Below are 16,494 nucleotides of genomic sequence, written 5' to 3' on the forward strand. Positions count from 1 at the left end.
AATGTATATTCGTTTTTTTTTTATTTTTATTTAATGCTGTATGTTCATATTTCAAATGTATATCACTAATATATTATAAATGTATATTTACACTATCGGATCAAATAAGTAAATTATGTTAACGTTTATAATCAACTTTTCAAACATTATTGACTTACTGCTTGACCAGATGCATGTTGTATCAGGGCTTTCTGAAATAAATTACATCTCTTCAAATAACATAGAACAAAGAAAATTAATTAAATTTTAATTTATTTTTATTACTGTTTCACCTTTAGTAATGGAATGGCATTCGTCAATTGTAATCCTAAACTTCTTGCAAGCACAATGGGAGCTGCAGTGCCTTTGTAAAGTCGATGTAACGCATCGATAGCAAGCATAGTTGGAACATTATATCGTTGCCTCAATGTTTCATATTTCCTTAAATACATTATATCGCCTAAATTAGCTCCATTTACATTAGCTTCTGCGAGAAGTTGGACCAGGACTATTATATCACCGAAACCCAAGTTAACACCTTGACCAGCTAATGGATGGATTCTATGCGCTGCATCCCTAAGATTTCAATTATAATTACGTAGAACTACATTTATTCATTGACAAACGTTATTAATTTATGATGTTGTTTATTCACAAACCCGATCAAGGCAGTTCCAATCTGAGCATATGATACAGAATGACCAAATTGTAAAGGAAAAGCTGCACGTGATCCTTCTACGATAGCTGATATGGATGGTTGTAATTGTCTTACTACACCCGTCTCTAAAGTCAAACCTCCAAGTAATTGTTGCAGAGCTTGCATGCCACTTTCAACTATTCCATCCTTTGGATACAATTTCCATAAAGCATCGTTTATGCTATCAACAAATTCCTCTTCAGAAACACTTAAAAGTTTTTTTGCTTCATCCATCGGTAGCGACCATACGAGTGAACTAAGTGAATCTGTTAACTATCATAAAAGTAGAAATTAGTGTAATATTCAATTCTCATTCTAACTAGTAATAATAAATTTGTAAAAGAATACAGGTAATAATGCAATTGGGCCTGTTGGAAGGAATCTCTGCCATGCAACGATATTTTCTGTTGGCTGAAACACAAATGTAATTATTGCAGACTTTAAGAATACAGAAATATCTTGATAGTACAACTCTGACCTCTGATAATTTAAGTGTAGCAACTACACCTAGCTGATTATAATTCCACTTCATATATTGTGTACCCATACATTGTCGTACCAGTGAATTTCCACCATCTGCGCCAACCTGCAATGAACGCAAAGTGCACATGTAATATTTATTAAAAGATTTATTACATTATTATAAAAGAATTGATTGAACAAAGTATTAGAATGTCTTATGAAATTATCGACTATGCTGCGCGTATAGGAAGGGGAACTGCTAAGAGAGACTAGCAATATGTCTGGAAATAACTTCAGTTCTTTGGTACACTTGAGCAAAAGTACTGAATGCACGTTTAATTTGTTTTTACGCTTGACCTTCTCAGAACAAAATAACTTTTAAACACTGTTCCTACATTATAAAGACTGCTATTATTAACACCTTTGCGTCGGATAACTCATTATTGCATCAAATCGGTAACTACCGCTGATTACGGATGACGCATTTTTGCGTCATACCAAATACTGCTGCCGATTACGGATGTCCGATTACAAGGCAAATCGGTCCAGCATAACGGCCCCGACGCTACGGTGTTAATTATAAGAATACATATACATATACTTTAAAAGTGAAATATAATTTAAAATCCATATAAATTTTATCCATGCACTTTTGATGTAAACGCTAGAAAAAATTTTAAAGGGGAAAAAAACCTTGTATCAAGGAACTTCCTCTTGGTTCATATATGCACGCAGCAAGAAGTAGCAGGAGCTAAATATATGCCAGCTCTGTTTTATAAACACCAAGGAACATGTGTGCTCTTGTTCTGAGCCATACAGGCAGCTAAAATAGTTTTTAAGTACTTCATACTCGAAGCAGTCGCTATACCTTGTGCAGGTATTAAAACATTTTTACTTCTCATATTACACCAATGAAGAACTAAAAGATTACGATCTTTTCAAACATAACATAAACAGATTTATACGATCTGGTATGTCGATCCAAAAGAGAAAACCTCTTCTAAGCAGATTTTTAAGTACACGTACTTCTTATGAAGAAACAACCGATGTAATGGCAACACCATCTATTATCGTCAACGATATCGTAAGTATGAATAGTGTTTGAACATTCTTTCAAAATAAGTTTGTTGAACGTAAATTATTTCAGGAAGACTGCGAACGCATTTGGATGGATGATATAGGAAATAGCAGTATAAGTTCAGGAAACAGTTCTGATTCGATTACCTATCACATAAGAGAAAGACAAATGACAAAAGAACAACCATGGACTAAAGAAGAAATCGTTTCTGCTCTCTCTAATCTTCCAGACGGAGAATATGCTCTATCTATTGTCCCGACTCTTTACGGCGATACGTTGCATAAAACTATAAATGAATTTTTGAATGTCAACAGCAAGGTAGTGACATCCAATGCCAGGAAAATTTCCATATCTTCGTCTGAAAATGGGTACAATGATTATTATCGTATCGATGTATCGGTCGTAACAATTCCATTGAATATAATTTGATCGTGTATTATGTTCAATACAGAAACGTGATTGAAAACGAAGCAGCAAATATTTCGCAGCATTTAAAGAACTGGCCAAACACATATCTCTTAGTCTCTTGCTTTTTGGGTCATGTAGAATTGGTAAAAGTTTTATTGAACAAAAACGTGAATCCTTCAACTAGAGACTGTGACGGCAGGTACAGTATTAAATGACAATAGAAACAAATTTAAAAATGATAGCGCATTCATTTTACAGGACACCATTGCACTTAAGTGCTTGTGCAGCTTCTGTGAAAATTTTAGAAGAACTATTAAAATATGGTGCTAATCCAGGTGAATGGGATTTTAATAACAAGTGTGCACCCTTACATTGTGCTGCTGCAACCGGAGATATTTCTAGTGTCAATTGTTTGATAAAAGCAGGAGCAGAAGTAAATGCAGGACTCTCAGGAAAAAGTCCTCTTTACTATGCTGTTTCGAGTAACGCGGATGACTGTGTCGAAGCTTTATTACAAGCAGGTGCTATCCCTAATACTCCACAGGTATTTGTAATCAAGCGTTAAAATACATTTAATGCACTTTGATTTCAATATTTCTCAATTTACATGTCTAATTGTTTCTACAGGTTTATACGGAAACACCGTTACATGTAGCAGCAGGACTGGGTTCTGTTACATGTACAGCGTTATTGTTAAAATATGGTGCAGACGTTAGGGTGCAGTTTAGTTCTACGCGATCGACTCCTTTGCATTTAGCGGCAGAAGAAGGCAGTGCAGAATGCACAAAATTATTGCTAGAAGTTGGTGCAACCTGCGAGGTAAAAAATTCACGAGGTCAAACACCGCTGCACTTGGCAGCTTTGTCCCAATCGGCAGAAACTTTGGACGTGCTTTTAAATGCTGGTGCGAATGTCAATACAGAAGATAACGACGGACGTACTCCACTGCACGCTGCTGTTGCAAAAGCTACCAGAGGGATGGAATTGGTCAGAATTTTGATGCAGGTGAATTTACCGATTTCAAAAATTCCGTGAAAAACGTATAATACATTTTTAACCAGGTGAATTTTTGTTTCGAAAGGCTGGTGCTTTGATCAACACGTCGGACAAATTTGGCTACACACCGTTACATATCGCTGCTCTGAACGAAAGTTCGTCAACTGTGATGATGTTATTGTCGAAAGGAGCAGACGTTACCGCCAGAACGAAAGGTGGTATTTCTGCATTGAGTTTTATTGTACGCAGAACGCCCGATGTATTGCCACGATTTATCTCACGCTTGGATCAAGCGATTTCTTTACACGATCATGAATTAGGCGATGTCGATTGTGAATTAAGATTAGACTTTAGACCTCTGGTACCAGGTGGCAGAGGGGAAATGGATTTAATGTTGTGCCTTGTAGAAGTTGGACAAAGACATGTATTAAAACATCCGTTATGCGAAAGTTTCCTCTATTTAAAATGGTTAAGAATTCGTAAATTTTTCTTGATCAGTTTGATATTTCATTCCATTTTCGTTGCATTTTTCACTGCATACATTGCAGTTACATACTTCTGGAACATAAAAAACCTCAGGACAGTACTTTTTTGGCCGGTATTGATATTTACTATAACTCTTGCCGGTAAAGAATTCTTTCAAATGGCTCACGGTTTATGGTGTTATGCCAAAGGATGGGAAAACTGGCTCCAATGGAGCGTTATTTTCATATCGAGCATAATATTGATCGAGCCAATTTTTCATTGGCAGCATCATGTAGCAGCTTTAGGTATACTTCTAATTTGGCTAGAGTTAATGATGGTGGTTGGGAGATTTCCAATGTTTGGCCTTTATATACAAATGTTTACCCAAGTCTCGATTAATTTCTTTAAATTCCTTGGTGCTTATATGTGCCTTATAATTGGTTTTTCATTAGGTTTTAGCGTATTACATAAAAATTATAAATCGTTTGCTAATCCCTTGGTTGGTTTACTGAAAACCATTATAATGATGTCTGGAGAATTAGAATTCGAAGACGTATACTTCGATGAAAGTGCACCAATATTGTATTCTGGTACGGCACACTTAATGCTTTTGAGTTTTGTCATCTTAGTGACAGTAATTTTAACGAATTTAATGATGGGCCTTGCTGTATCAGATATACAGGAATTACGAAGATGTGCCGGATTAGATAGATTAGTACGTAGAGCGGAATTAGTAGCGCATTTGGAAAGTATGTTATTTTCGAAGATTTTGGATCATGCACCGAGCAGGATTATGAAGACGTGTAGACGAGGAGCGCTTCTTTTACATCCGCCACACCATTGCGCTCTTCATATACGTCCGAACGATCCCCGTGAAAACCGTTTACCACGGGACTTAGTAAAGGCTACTTATCGCTTAGTAAGTGGTAGAAAAAATCGTAATACAAATACTAGAAGTACGTCTGTACATAACAGAGAAAGAAGCAATACAGAAGCCAGTAACTCAAAATTAAGTAGACTCTACAGCACAACTTCGACCAACGATAACAATCAACAACAGTTCAACGAATTAGCTACCGAATTGAGAAGATGCTCGTACAATATTGGTGCACGTTTGGACAATTTAACTAATAAAATAGAAAGTATTGTTAGAGAGTACAGTAACTGAGTAAAATATGTAGCATTTAATACGTTAAAAATTTTTCATTAACTTACCAATAACTGAGTTTTGTATTTTTTTCCATTCTGCAGTTGTATTCTTGCAGGTTCCCCTTGAATTTGAGGTAATTTAATATTTTCGACTTTAGATTCATAAACTACGTTCACATTCTCCTTATCAGCTAGTTGCTTATTTACCGCGTGTAGCAACAAATCATTCTCCACGATATATGCAACTTCTTCCGATAGATGATCTTCATTGAATTCGATCATAGCATCCGAACAGGCATCCCATACCTACTAAAAATGTCAGATTTAATGCGATCTTTATTATTGCCTTAAAAATATTAAAATCTTTTATGCTATAGTATAACTTATAGTATACGATACCTGCATTTTTCGCACCGGGCAATATCGTACTGCTTCTATGTGCTGCCATGATCCTATACTCGATAGTAAGGTACGTGTTTGTTGGTTTAGAGCAACCACACGATTGGAATAATGTTCCTGCGATTTATATTCAGATTTGTTGCTACTTTCTAACAGAAGGATGTGTTTACATTCGAGTTTTCTATTGTTGGCTACAAGAAAGAAAAAGTATTATCTGTGACAATTACGCTTACATAAACTTTTAAATAATAACAAGATACTGTATGTAATTTTAACAGGCGAAAGAAAGCTAACCTAATGCACAGGCAAGTGTTGTTCCAACCATACCGCCACCAGTTATAATAATATCGTAATATTCTTCATCTTGTAGATTTGCACACGAATATTTCGATGCAATTACCGATGCATTAGGGATGACAGATCTTTTCGGAATTGATAGTAAACTTCTACAATACGAAAACTTGTTTATCAAAGCCGCCATTTTTATGTTTAATATTTTGTATTTTATGCGACACATATGTACAAACATAAATCTGCCCCTGCATATATACACATATGTACATATGTACGTTACATTACTTAATGCAGTTGCCCATACATATTGTATATACCACGGTATAAAAACAATACACCGTGGTGCACATGCAAGATAAGACTTTCTCTGTTCGTATGGGGTGATTAATGATCTGGTTAATTTACATGTACATATGTAGAATGAAACTGCTGTTTTTTTGTTTCCTTTCTCATTCGATGAACTGGAACGCAAACGTATGGTTTAAACCTGCATATGTATAATATGAATGTACAGGCAATAAGGGATTGACGATGAACTTGATATGAAGTGTAATGCGTAAGCGTAATTATATTTTTTGACCAAAGCCTAGTATATATTTTGTATGTGTTAAATACGCAGAAGATTCTACCGGATTCTATTAACAGCTGTTCCATTATTCTAACATACACGAGTATCTAAAAGTTGTTTAATCCGAAGTTTAGATTCGGTATTATGACCGAGAATGTAGATACATATACATATACATAATATGGATGTACATACATATATTTAAGAGTTTTTATATGCACGAACATTATTTGAGCACTTTAAATGAATATGTACATACACATAAATGTACTTAAACAGTTTATAAGCAAATAAAATTAGTATTATTTACTTTACTAATATTTTATTAGCACGAATTAATAATTGCATATTTCTTTCGTATTAACAACGTTACTTCGGACTTTGGACTTCGAATTTACCATGGTGACGAATATATGTGTGTATGCAAATAGCAGGAAGATTACATACATTGATCTCGTCCAATTCCAAATGCATCTACTTTCGCATAGCGATAACACGACTTTAAGTAAAATTCGCTTTACTAAGCTTCCAATATAGTTGGAGAAAATGTTGCATAACGATAATAAATTAGAAATATATATGTTGCTTTGTACATTATTATTCACATAAATCATTTTCAAATATTTCCGCCAACGGTGCAACACGCAATCGGTAGGTATGTAACAAATACAAACTGACAGGTATGATTAAATAAACTTAAATGCTTAAGATCTCTTTAACATATTTTAATTATATGAATTATTTATTCAGGAAGAAAATGAAAAATGTCTTCTATTAATTCTATATTAAATTTCTATATTATATATAAGTACATATAAAACACAATAATAGTTTGCTAAAATAAATTTGTATTTTATTCTTTATTTTTTAATAGACAATGGCAGAACATAGAGGCACATCGTTTTACAATTCTTGCGTGAAAGTTCCAGTGGATCCTTATAGTAGACAACCAACACCTTCTTACGAACGTCCCAAAGTTGCAAGAAATTGCAAAGACGACTACCCCGATAAGGTGAATAAAATAAACTTTGCATCCGGCAATAGTATTATCAGCGAATCGGAGGTATCGAGTCCCAGAGAAATTGTGGACAACTTTATAGAATTTTTGGAGAGTATCCCAGATTATGGTCAAGTTCATCATTTGTCGAACGAACAGTTTAAGCAAAAAGTAGACTATTTAAAGAGAAAACAGAAGTTGTTATTGAAAAATTTGGAAAATTCGCTAGCCGATGACGAAGAGGCAAACGTAGGAAGCTCATCGATGTCGAAATACAATCAGAAGTCGAAGGCCCAGAATAAAAATGGTATAAACGATTTAAAACTAGACGGTAAAAAGTGTTATTTGGAAGAGTTCAGGATAACCAGTCCTACGTTTCACCTATCCGATAGATTCCTTTGCCCTATGGAGAATCAAGATTTTCCAATAAATGGGTAGGCACAATTAGCTAGAAACCATTTTATTTTATTTACTCGTGACTGTAGCTTCTGTATCACGCAGCAGACACAAACAAAAGGATAAAGAATCTAAAACAATGTGTAATGAGAAAATACATTTGGCCGACAATAGTTGGAAATTGTGGAGCGAATCGTACAGTAAAGATGAATTAGAAAGCGACATGGATAGCATAGAAACAAGAAGCTTGCCAGCTAGTAACTCTAAAGAATGGCATCCTACCATACCTAAACCGTTTAGCTTTACTTTAAGGTAACATAATATTTTATATTGAAGATTAAATTATCCAATATATATATATATTGATCGTCGATTGTTTCAGAGAAGAAGCAGAAAAGTACATGGAACAAGTTGAAACAAGTGACATGCGACCCAAAGATTTAGGGAATGTTAATAAAAGTCCTTGTAGAAAACGTCGCATAAGACCAATTCCGCTTACATCTAAAATTCCGCTTTACGACAAGTTATTAGCGGAAAAGGAAGAACGGTTTGATCCTGTTTGCATTTTATACATATACAGGCTGAGCCGATAAGAAATGCTACGTTGTACATTACATTGACGCGTAACCAGTTATTTTAACGTTAGAATTATCGAACTCGAAATGCCACTTATGTATGTTTGAAGAATAACAAGAGAGTGGATATATCCTTAGATAAAGAAGGTTATCAAAAGATTTGTCATAGAAACATTTGTATAAATTCGGTAACCGTAAAAGGAAAAAGATCAGAAACCATGGTTTCAGGACTCTGGTTTGGTAGTTCTAGTGTTAAATAAGAATTTTTCTGTTGGCTCAACCTGCAGAGATTATGTTGTTTCGTCGATAGAAAATATCAAGGAGAAACGTTTAACGCATTTACTTTCAGAAGTCGTATAATTCGCGAAGAGAGTGCTTTAAATTTAATGTCCCAGATGCGACCGTTTCGGTTGGAATGCGACCGTCGAGCTCGGAGATTTTTGGTACGATCTAGCCCAGAAATTCGTAGCAAAAGCGTGAACGCGTGTAGAAAATTCAAAGCTAAACCCGTGCCGAAAAATCTGTTCAGTACCGATATATACGATCGTATGCTCGAGGACGAATATTACAGGTCGATAGAATAAATAAATTAATGGTCGTTTCGACACGATCCTATTCGAGCACAGTTAATTAGAAGCGTCTGGGATGTTCAGGGATCTGCAGAAAAAAGTGAGAGCGGCAGAATTAATGAAGTCTTCTTGCTTGCCGCCGTCGATGGCGAGACGAGAACGCGTCAGGTCCGCGTGCACGCATTTCAAAGGCGCAAAGGAAAGTTGCAACGAGAATTTTGGAAGTAGGAATTCCGTCGAATCGTCCAATGTTACGTCATCGCCGTTAGAACGATGTAGATCCGCGATGTCGCTTTTGCCGCAACGAGGAAATAATTTGGCAGCGATCTTGAGGTGTCAAGTGTCACGGTAGTTATCGGAACCACCCTGCCCGTGTTAATAATCGTCCACGTGCACGTCCGCGTGGCTACGCGTCTACGTATCTATAATAATTCGGTACACAGCGCGCTTATGTTTTAGAGAAAAATTGGAGCGTGAAATCAAAGAGAAAATGGAGGAGAAACGTCGAGAACAGGAAATGAGAATGAGAGAATCGTTGATCGGGCGGGATCCCGCGTGGAGAGCTTTGAGGGCCGCGGCAAGGTACGACTCTCGTCAAGTAAGATCATCGCACGCGCATCCGTTTAACGTAAGATGCTCCCCCGAAGATTACAAGTACATACGTAGATATTTTGAACACAAGGCACGACCATCGGAGGGACCTTAACATTCGGACTTCGTTACGTCGCGACGAAGCACGCGAACAAGCGGAACGTCATCGTCTGCAGATGGAAATGATGCTGGATCGCGTGACTCTGATACCGACGCTTTTCGAACGCCACTCTCAGGTAAATATAGGGGGATAGCCGAATAATGATCGATCGCCGCGTTATAGAAAAACGTTAGCGAGCGTTTCGTTACAGACTTATCAAGCACCGATGGAAACACCGCAAAAGGGCGGTTCGAAGTTACTGCAACGAAAAGAGAAAAGGAAGCAACAGAGGCAACAATCGCGCGTAGTTGGCGTAAATTCGTACATCGCGTACGATAATATTTGCGGAAGACCGGACTCTGGGTCGATCACCAGTTCCTCCGGAACGTTATTGTCGACTAGCCAATCGTCAAAGTCGTCGGACGCGTTCGCGTCGCACGCTTCCGACAAATCGGCGACAAAGTCTCCGTGTTCGCTCTCGAAGAAGAGAGGAGATCGCGGCCAATTAAAAGTGTCTATAAACGAGACGGCGGAGCTGATCGACGATCGAAACGAGAACGACCGGTTACGCGACGATCAACGATCGTTCAGCGAGGAACGCGACGAGAACGCGTCGCAAACCGATACCGAGAGCAACGTAAATTCCAATCGATGCTGATACGCGATCATCGTACACGCGTAACGCGTTCCTCGGTGATTTCGCACGACATCGATACACCCATCTCCGAACGCACCGATACATCTCGGCTGCGAACAACAGTGTGCGCGTTCATACAATAAAACGAATATTCAATCGATGGCAATTTATTATTGACGTGTTAGGATAAAATTTGAAAAGGTCAAAATATAGAATGACCGTGGCGCGACCATAGGGTACAGTTACATCTATATCTATGACGGCGCATCGACGATTTTGCGGAATCGGGTAATCGATCGGTCGAAGGTTATTCGAACGGTTTAAGATCGAATAACGTTCAAGATCCAGTCCATGTAATAGGCAACGTTGGTGTAGACGCCGGGGACTCCTTCTACGGCGCAACCCCGGAGGCCGAAGCTGACGATCCCGAACTGAACGGATTTCACGTCGTTGTTCAACATGGTCGGTATCTGAAGCGGTCCACCGCTATCCCCGGGGCACGCATCCGCGGTCTTGGTACCGCCCGCGCACAGCTGCTTGTGCCAAATTTGCGTTCTGCCTTTGTAGGCTTGCGCGCACTCCTCGGTGCCGACGACCGTTAGCTTCACCTGCAGCAGGGCCTGACTGCGCATGCCGGTCTCCGTCGTGCCCCAACCGGTCACTATTACCTGTCGGCGGAACGTCGAAAACGTATGGTCACGAAGGTGTGCGTATGGTCTTCGAACGGTACCGAAACGGCTCACCTTTTTCCGAGGCAGAGTGGAGTTGAAGCCGACCGGCAAGCAGATCGGCCTCACGTTCTTCGGCCTGAAATCGGCGTCTCCGTTCAATCGCAGCAACGCGATGTCGTTCTGCGCCGTCCTCGGCATGTAATCGGGATGAAAATGCACGCTCTCCAAGCCAAAGTCTTGGTATCTCTCCGCGCAGACCGACTCGAGTCCGTCCTCGTCCTTGTCGCAGTCCCGTTCCGTGGACAAATCGTGTTCTCCTATTCGAACACCGATGAGTCTTGTACCTGAAGAGAACACATATCGTTCTATTGTAACGGTTTACGTACAGTAGTATAATAGTATCGAAATTTTTTATTATATTTTATTATATATGTATATATATATATATATATATATATATATATATATATATATATATATATTTTATTATATTATTTCTTTTATTATATCAATATTATTCGTTGCTATTATTATCCGTTTGCAGTGATCGAATTCCGGTTACCAGAGGGTAGTCTTGTAACGCAGTGAGCAGCGGTTAGCACGTATCGCATGTTGATCAGCGATCCTCCGCATTTGAATTCCGGAACTGCGCTGCCGGATTCATAAGCCAGCAACGCCATCCACGGAAATTCGAGTACGCCGGTTTTGTTTCCGCCAAAAATCTTCGGCGTGGTTGCCGGACCGCAGAAGTCTTGGTTTATCATCGCCAAGTTCGGGTGGTTCGATACGTTCGGAGGATCCGGCACGTTCGCGGTCGACGAGGTCGGACTTTTCGTCGTGATTTCCGGCACCACCGGAACCTGAAACCATTTTATTTCCTATTACTCATCGTAATTTCCTTACGGCGACCGCGTCGCGCGACGCCATTAACTACCACATATCGTGTGCACACGCATCGTTACGATAGTTTCATTTGTTACAATTTAACCTTGAAAACTGTTTTCTTCCTCGATTCGCGTAAGAATTTCATATTTTTAAATTATTGAAAAATTTAAAAGAAAAATTAGCACAAGTTTTCTGTTCCCCTTTTCGAAGCTCGCGTCGATCTGCCGTAGAGGTTCTCGCTACCGAAATCGACGCCATTTTTGTTTTCCGTTCGACCACCCGTTGATCCAACGTTCTCAAAGTCGGCGGCACGTTTCCTTCAATTTCAAGGGTAAATTTCAAGTGCGACAAACTTCGCGAATCGATCCGAAATGCCGTGCGATCGATAGCGCGACAAAATCGACGCGATCGCCGACCGATTATCCCGTATTCCGACGTGGAAACGATTTGTCTCGCGCATTCCGAACGATCTCGACAGATCGGTTTTTCGTGCGATACTCTTTTGCCCGGCCGTATACATCGTCGCATACTCGCTTACTCACCTGCTGTTCGCAGCAAACTTTCGGATCTCTTCCCTCGAAGTCGCATTGCAAGCTTCGCACGTAGTTCAGAGCCTCTTTGGTCAAGGGCTTCTGTTGCAAAAGTTGAACGATTCGCGGACAATTCCGCACGTTGATGCACAAGCCGGCTCTGTTCTCGGGCGTGTTGCATCGTTCTTCTGTTCGAAAGAAACACGATATTATACGCGATAAGAGTTAATTCTTCGGAAGAAATTCAAAACGCGTTACGCGCTCTTACGTGCGATTTTACTCACGTGCGATGGACCTGTGCAGGAAAAGAATCACGAGTACAGGAAGAAGAATACAGCGAGTCATGCTTGCGCGGTGTATGTACATTTCCTCTTTACTTTTTCCTCTGTACTCTCTACTCTTTATTCTTTTGCTCTTTCCACTTTACTCTTTCCTCCTTCCTTTTTCCCCCTTCCTTCTCCGTCCCTCCTTCTTCCACCGAGCTCCTTCCTTTTATTCTTCGCTTCGTACTCTATACTCCTATATCTTCTACCGTGTACTCTTTACTCGTTACTCTCCACTCTTCACCCCTATTTGCTTATTCTTCATACTTTTACTTTTTCTTCGTACGATCCGTGTTCTTTGTTCTTTCTTTCTACTTCCGAAAGACGTTCCGAGGATCGTCGAGCGCGACGTAATTCTCTCTCCGATTTTTCAATAGTGTACCGATCCGATCGAATCTCGTTCTCGGCCAGAGACGGCGTCGACGAGAGCGAAGACGGTCGCGTTCCGAACGGATTCGTCGTCGTTCGCACTTGCCTTCGGCCAGTTATTTTTCAAACCGCGTGCGAAGCGGACAAACCAGTTTCGAAAACCGTTTATTTGCAGGTTCCGCGGAGGACGGACGGTCCGCGCGACGGTCCTTGACGCACTAACTGCTGCCATCTGTAGACATCGGCGAGTCTTTCGAGCGTGCGAAACGAATAGCGGCCGGGGGAGGGGGCAGGAAACAGGAAAATTCTTCCAGCGATATGGAAATGCCCGCGATGCGATTTTAAATACGCCTGACCTCCGTTGGATCGCGCGGTCGCGGGGTCGATCGCGCTGCAACGACCGCGGCAGGTTTTCTTCTTCTTCTTCTTCTTCCTGCTTCGCGAAACCGGTTCCGACGCCGCCGCGGCGTCGTCTCTCTTCGATCGAGAGAAACATCCGAAAAATGCGGTTGTTTTCCTCATTTTCCGAGTTCCGCCGATATATGTATATTCCTCCATTTTCGTCGTCGACGAAACGAACCGAACGGTTCGCGATACGTTCCAGCGATTCGGGTATTCCCGATAATTTCCGATAATTCTCGATAAGCCTCGGTTCAGGAGGGCATCTGCGCGTCTCGTTCGCTCGTCGCGCTTTTTTTGCTACATCGTAAACGGGGAAAATCGAACGCCGATCGTACATCGTGTGCACGGTTGCGCGCGCCTTTAATGCAACCGATTGCTAAAAACAATAATAATCTTTCGAACCGATAACGATAGAGAGACAGAGAGAGAGAGAGAGAGAGAGAGAGAGAGAGAGAGAGAGAGATCCATTTATTACGGTGATGAAATCGAGCATCGTAACGAGATTACAACGTGATCGCGAGCGAAAACATTCTCGTTTCGATCCAAATGGTGCGTTGCGAATCGTATATTTAAAAAATATTTACGGTACAATAAGATGTATAAATGTAACCTAGATCGCTGAGGGCTACGAGACAATGCGAATCGGTGATGTTACAACTACGAGTTCGAACGAAGGCACGAGTACGGGGAGGGGGTGGATGATAGATTTCCGTCAAGGTCTCATCTTGCCGAGGATCCAAGGCACGAATTCGGCGACTTTGGTGTAGACGCCGGGCCATCCGGGCATGCCGCAGGGCGACGGCCCGAACGAGACGACCCCGATGACCGACCATTTCCCTTTGCCCTCTCGAGTTCTCTCCAAGGCCATCAGTGGTCCGCCCGAGTCTCCTCTGCAGGAATCCTTTCCCTTCTGGCCTCCGGCGCAGATCTGCGTGTCGCCGAGGTTCACTCCGGAGTTGCTGTACTTCGTCTGGCATTGTTGCCTCTGGACGAGCGGCAGCGAGACCTTCAACTTGACGCTCGACGACGACCTGTTCTCCGTTTTTCCCCAGCCGGCGGTGTACAAATTCTGCTGGTTCGGGATGTCCCCGTTCGGCGGCAAGCAAATCGGTTTCACGTAGTTGCTGAACGAGACGTCCCGCGTCAACCGGAGCAACGCTATGTCGTACGTCTGGTCCCTCGAGGCCGGTCGGTAGTACTCGTGCGCGATCTGCTCCTCCACACCGACGGTGATCGGGTCGTCCGCGCAGACCAGGATCACGTCCCCGTCTTGTATGCAATCGGGATGCGTGTCGGTGTTGTACTCTCCCAGGCGGACGTTCTCCAATCGCCAGGTCTTGGGCAGATCCTTGCCCACGATGCAGTGCGCCGCCGTCAGAACGTAACGCTTGCTGATCAGCACTCCTCCGCAAGCCGTCTGCCTTCCGTTCGCTGAAACATACGTATACGTATAATTTTTCCGGCTTATAGTATTTTTATTCTATACGACAAAGTGCATTTTATGCGTATGAAATCGACTCTTGTGACTCGCGCAACAGTCACGCCCTTAACAATTATTTAAATCTAAATTTTGTTAATATAAACATTATCTCTGGAATATACCGCGTCCACGAAGACCTTACGTTTCACGTATTCCAAGAGAGCCATCCAAGGAAATTCGTCGATGTCGGTGCGCTCTCCGCCGAAGATTCTCTGAGACAAGTCCTTGCCGCATTCGGTCGGTAGCAAGGAATTATTGGACAGATCGTACGGCGCGCTCGGACCGGTGACGTATCCAGGATTCGGATTGTTCCGATCGATACCAGGACTCGTTGTTTGCCCTCCCGCGGTGTTGTCTTGATCGCCCCGGGAAGACGTGTCGAAACCCGGTTCTCCGACTCCCAGTGGACAGCAGACGCGCAGCTCCTCTCCCTCGGCGCTGCACCGCGATCGCCTCAAAAATTCCACGGTTCCCGGTGGAATCGGTTGTATTTGCAGGATGTGCAGCAACACCGGGCATTGTCGAATGCCGATGCACGCGCCGTTCCTGCCGAGCGGCGTCGTGCATCTCGAGCCCGATCCCGCGTTCTCTGAAAAAGACGCGAGAAAACGAATCCGTAGAGAAAATTGTCCTTTCGAATTCTGAAAATAACGTTGATCGCTCGACGTCGATCGTCCTGCGCCGGCTACCTGGCCTTGGCGCGACGACGTTGCACGTGTCGGAAAGTATCCTCGTCGCCTTCTCGTTCAGATGATTGCCTCGATAAAGCGACGGGTCTTCCCATTGTTTCGTAATTCGATTATTACGCGTACCGATCCTCGAACGGCGGAGGATTTTAACGCGCGGTTTCTTGCTTGTACTTCGCGGATACGTGGCATCTTCGAGAATTTTTTTAACAGCGTGAAACTAATTTTACTCACGTGCATGGGCAGCGTACAGTGTCAGCGCTTGGAGAAGCAAGAAGCTCGAGACGATCGATTTGATCATTTCCGATGCGTCGGTTCGCGCGATCGAAACGATTCTTGGAATTGCTGGCCGATCCTTGAATAATCGTGCGCTAGCGAAATTCGTGGCCGTTGTGTCCAAGACCGGGATGCGGACTGACAGTGCCAATGGGCAATGATGGTTTAGCCGAAGTCACGGTCAACTAGTTCCCCCACTATTTAAGAACGTTTCGTTTAAATGAACGACCACCGATTTTTTTCACAACGTTCCCGTCCGCACCTTCGTCTTCTCGATCCGATCGGCTGAAAGTTGCTCGAATCTCTGCCCGACGAAAACAGGCTTCGATCAAGTTTTTAAACGGACGGACGCGCGGTTTCTGCGGTACAGATAAAACGCGTGCGACGTAGAACGAGGAAGAACGGGAGAGAATGAGGAAAGTTCGACGACGGACGGACGTAGTATTTGGCTTGCAACATTTTTCTTGGAACATTTCTCTTACGGTTCGATGGATTCGTACGATTCGATCGTG

General features: G+C 41.9%; 5 protein-coding genes across 7 annotated transcripts; 2 read left to right on the forward strand and 3 right to left on the reverse strand.

Moving 5' to 3' along the window:
• Window positions 1-8: 8 nt before the first annotated feature.
• Window positions 9-7,124, reverse strand: Coq6 (ubiquinone biosynthesis protein COQ6, mitochondrial). Of its 3 annotated transcripts, none has more exons than XM_033472343.2 (9): window positions 6,943-7,124; window positions 5,928-6,079; window positions 5,634-5,824; window positions 5,301-5,540; window positions 1,155-1,262; window positions 1,025-1,087; window positions 639-949; window positions 273-555; window positions 9-191 (listed from the first exon to the last, which is right to left on the reverse strand). In XM_033472343.2, exons 1-9 carry the CDS (start codon window positions 7,107-7,109, stop codon window positions 147-149), a joined length of 1,560 nt encoding a protein of 519 aa, XP_033328234.2. In that variant the 5' UTR covers window positions 7,110-7,124; the 3' UTR covers window positions 9-146. The 3 variants fall into 3 exon arrangements, with proteins under 3 accessions (XP_033328234.2, XP_033328232.2, XP_033328233.2); XM_033472341.2 differs by lacking the exon at window positions 6,943-7,124 and adding an exon at window positions 6,806-6,904; XM_033472342.2 differs by lacking the exon at window positions 6,943-7,124 and adding an exon at window positions 6,691-6,737.
• On the forward strand, window positions 1,932-6,804 carry pyx (transient receptor potential channel pyrexia). The gene is made up of 7 exons (XM_033472326.2): window positions 1,932-2,015; window positions 2,096-2,222; window positions 2,286-2,584; window positions 2,668-2,823; window positions 2,883-3,168; window positions 3,252-3,629; window positions 3,706-6,804. The coding sequence occupies exons 2-7, from the start codon at window positions 2,112-2,114 to the stop codon at window positions 5,251-5,253; spliced, it is 2,778 nt and encodes a 925-aa protein (XP_033328217.1). The 5' UTR covers window positions 1,932-2,015; window positions 2,096-2,111; the 3' UTR covers window positions 5,254-6,804.
• Window positions 7,011-10,520, forward strand: LOC117221399 (protein FAM161A). The gene is made up of 9 exons (XM_033472332.2): window positions 7,011-7,150; window positions 7,370-7,926; window positions 7,994-8,200; window positions 8,271-8,435; window positions 8,813-9,034; window positions 9,117-9,380; window positions 9,492-9,614; window positions 9,715-9,859; window positions 9,935-10,520. The coding sequence occupies exons 2-9, from the start codon at window positions 7,373-7,375 to the stop codon at window positions 10,379-10,381; spliced, it is 2,127 nt and encodes a 708-aa protein (XP_033328223.2). The 5' UTR covers window positions 7,011-7,150; window positions 7,370-7,372; the 3' UTR covers window positions 10,382-10,520.
• On the reverse strand, window positions 10,512-13,377 carry LOC117221430 (CLIP domain-containing serine protease B10). Its single transcript, XM_033472388.2, has 5 exons — window positions 12,731-13,377; window positions 12,459-12,634; window positions 11,594-11,891; window positions 11,104-11,375; window positions 10,512-11,028 (listed from the first exon to the last, which is right to left on the reverse strand). Exons 1-5 carry the CDS (start codon window positions 12,810-12,812, stop codon window positions 10,681-10,683), a joined length of 1,176 nt encoding a protein of 391 aa, XP_033328279.2. The 5' UTR covers window positions 12,813-13,377; the 3' UTR covers window positions 10,512-10,680.
• A 614-nt stretch (window positions 13,378-13,991) lies between these two features.
• On the reverse strand, window positions 13,992-16,174 carry LOC143261131 (CLIP domain-containing serine protease HP8-like). Its single transcript, XM_076527719.1, has 3 exons — window positions 15,941-16,174; window positions 15,163-15,609; window positions 13,992-14,971 (listed from the first exon to the last, which is right to left on the reverse strand). Exons 1-3 carry the CDS (start codon window positions 16,005-16,007, stop codon window positions 14,253-14,255), a joined length of 1,233 nt encoding a protein of 410 aa, XP_076383834.1. The 5' UTR covers window positions 16,008-16,174; the 3' UTR covers window positions 13,992-14,252.
• Window positions 16,175-16,494: the final 320 nt, after the last annotated feature.

The sequence above is a fragment of the Megalopta genalis genome, unplaced genomic scaffold, assembly GCF_051020955.1.
Source record: "Megalopta genalis isolate 19385.01 unplaced genomic scaffold, iyMegGena1_principal scaffold0037, whole genome shotgun sequence".
In the NCBI taxonomy this organism is placed as follows: domain Eukaryota; kingdom Metazoa; phylum Arthropoda; class Insecta; order Hymenoptera; family Halictidae; genus Megalopta; species Megalopta genalis.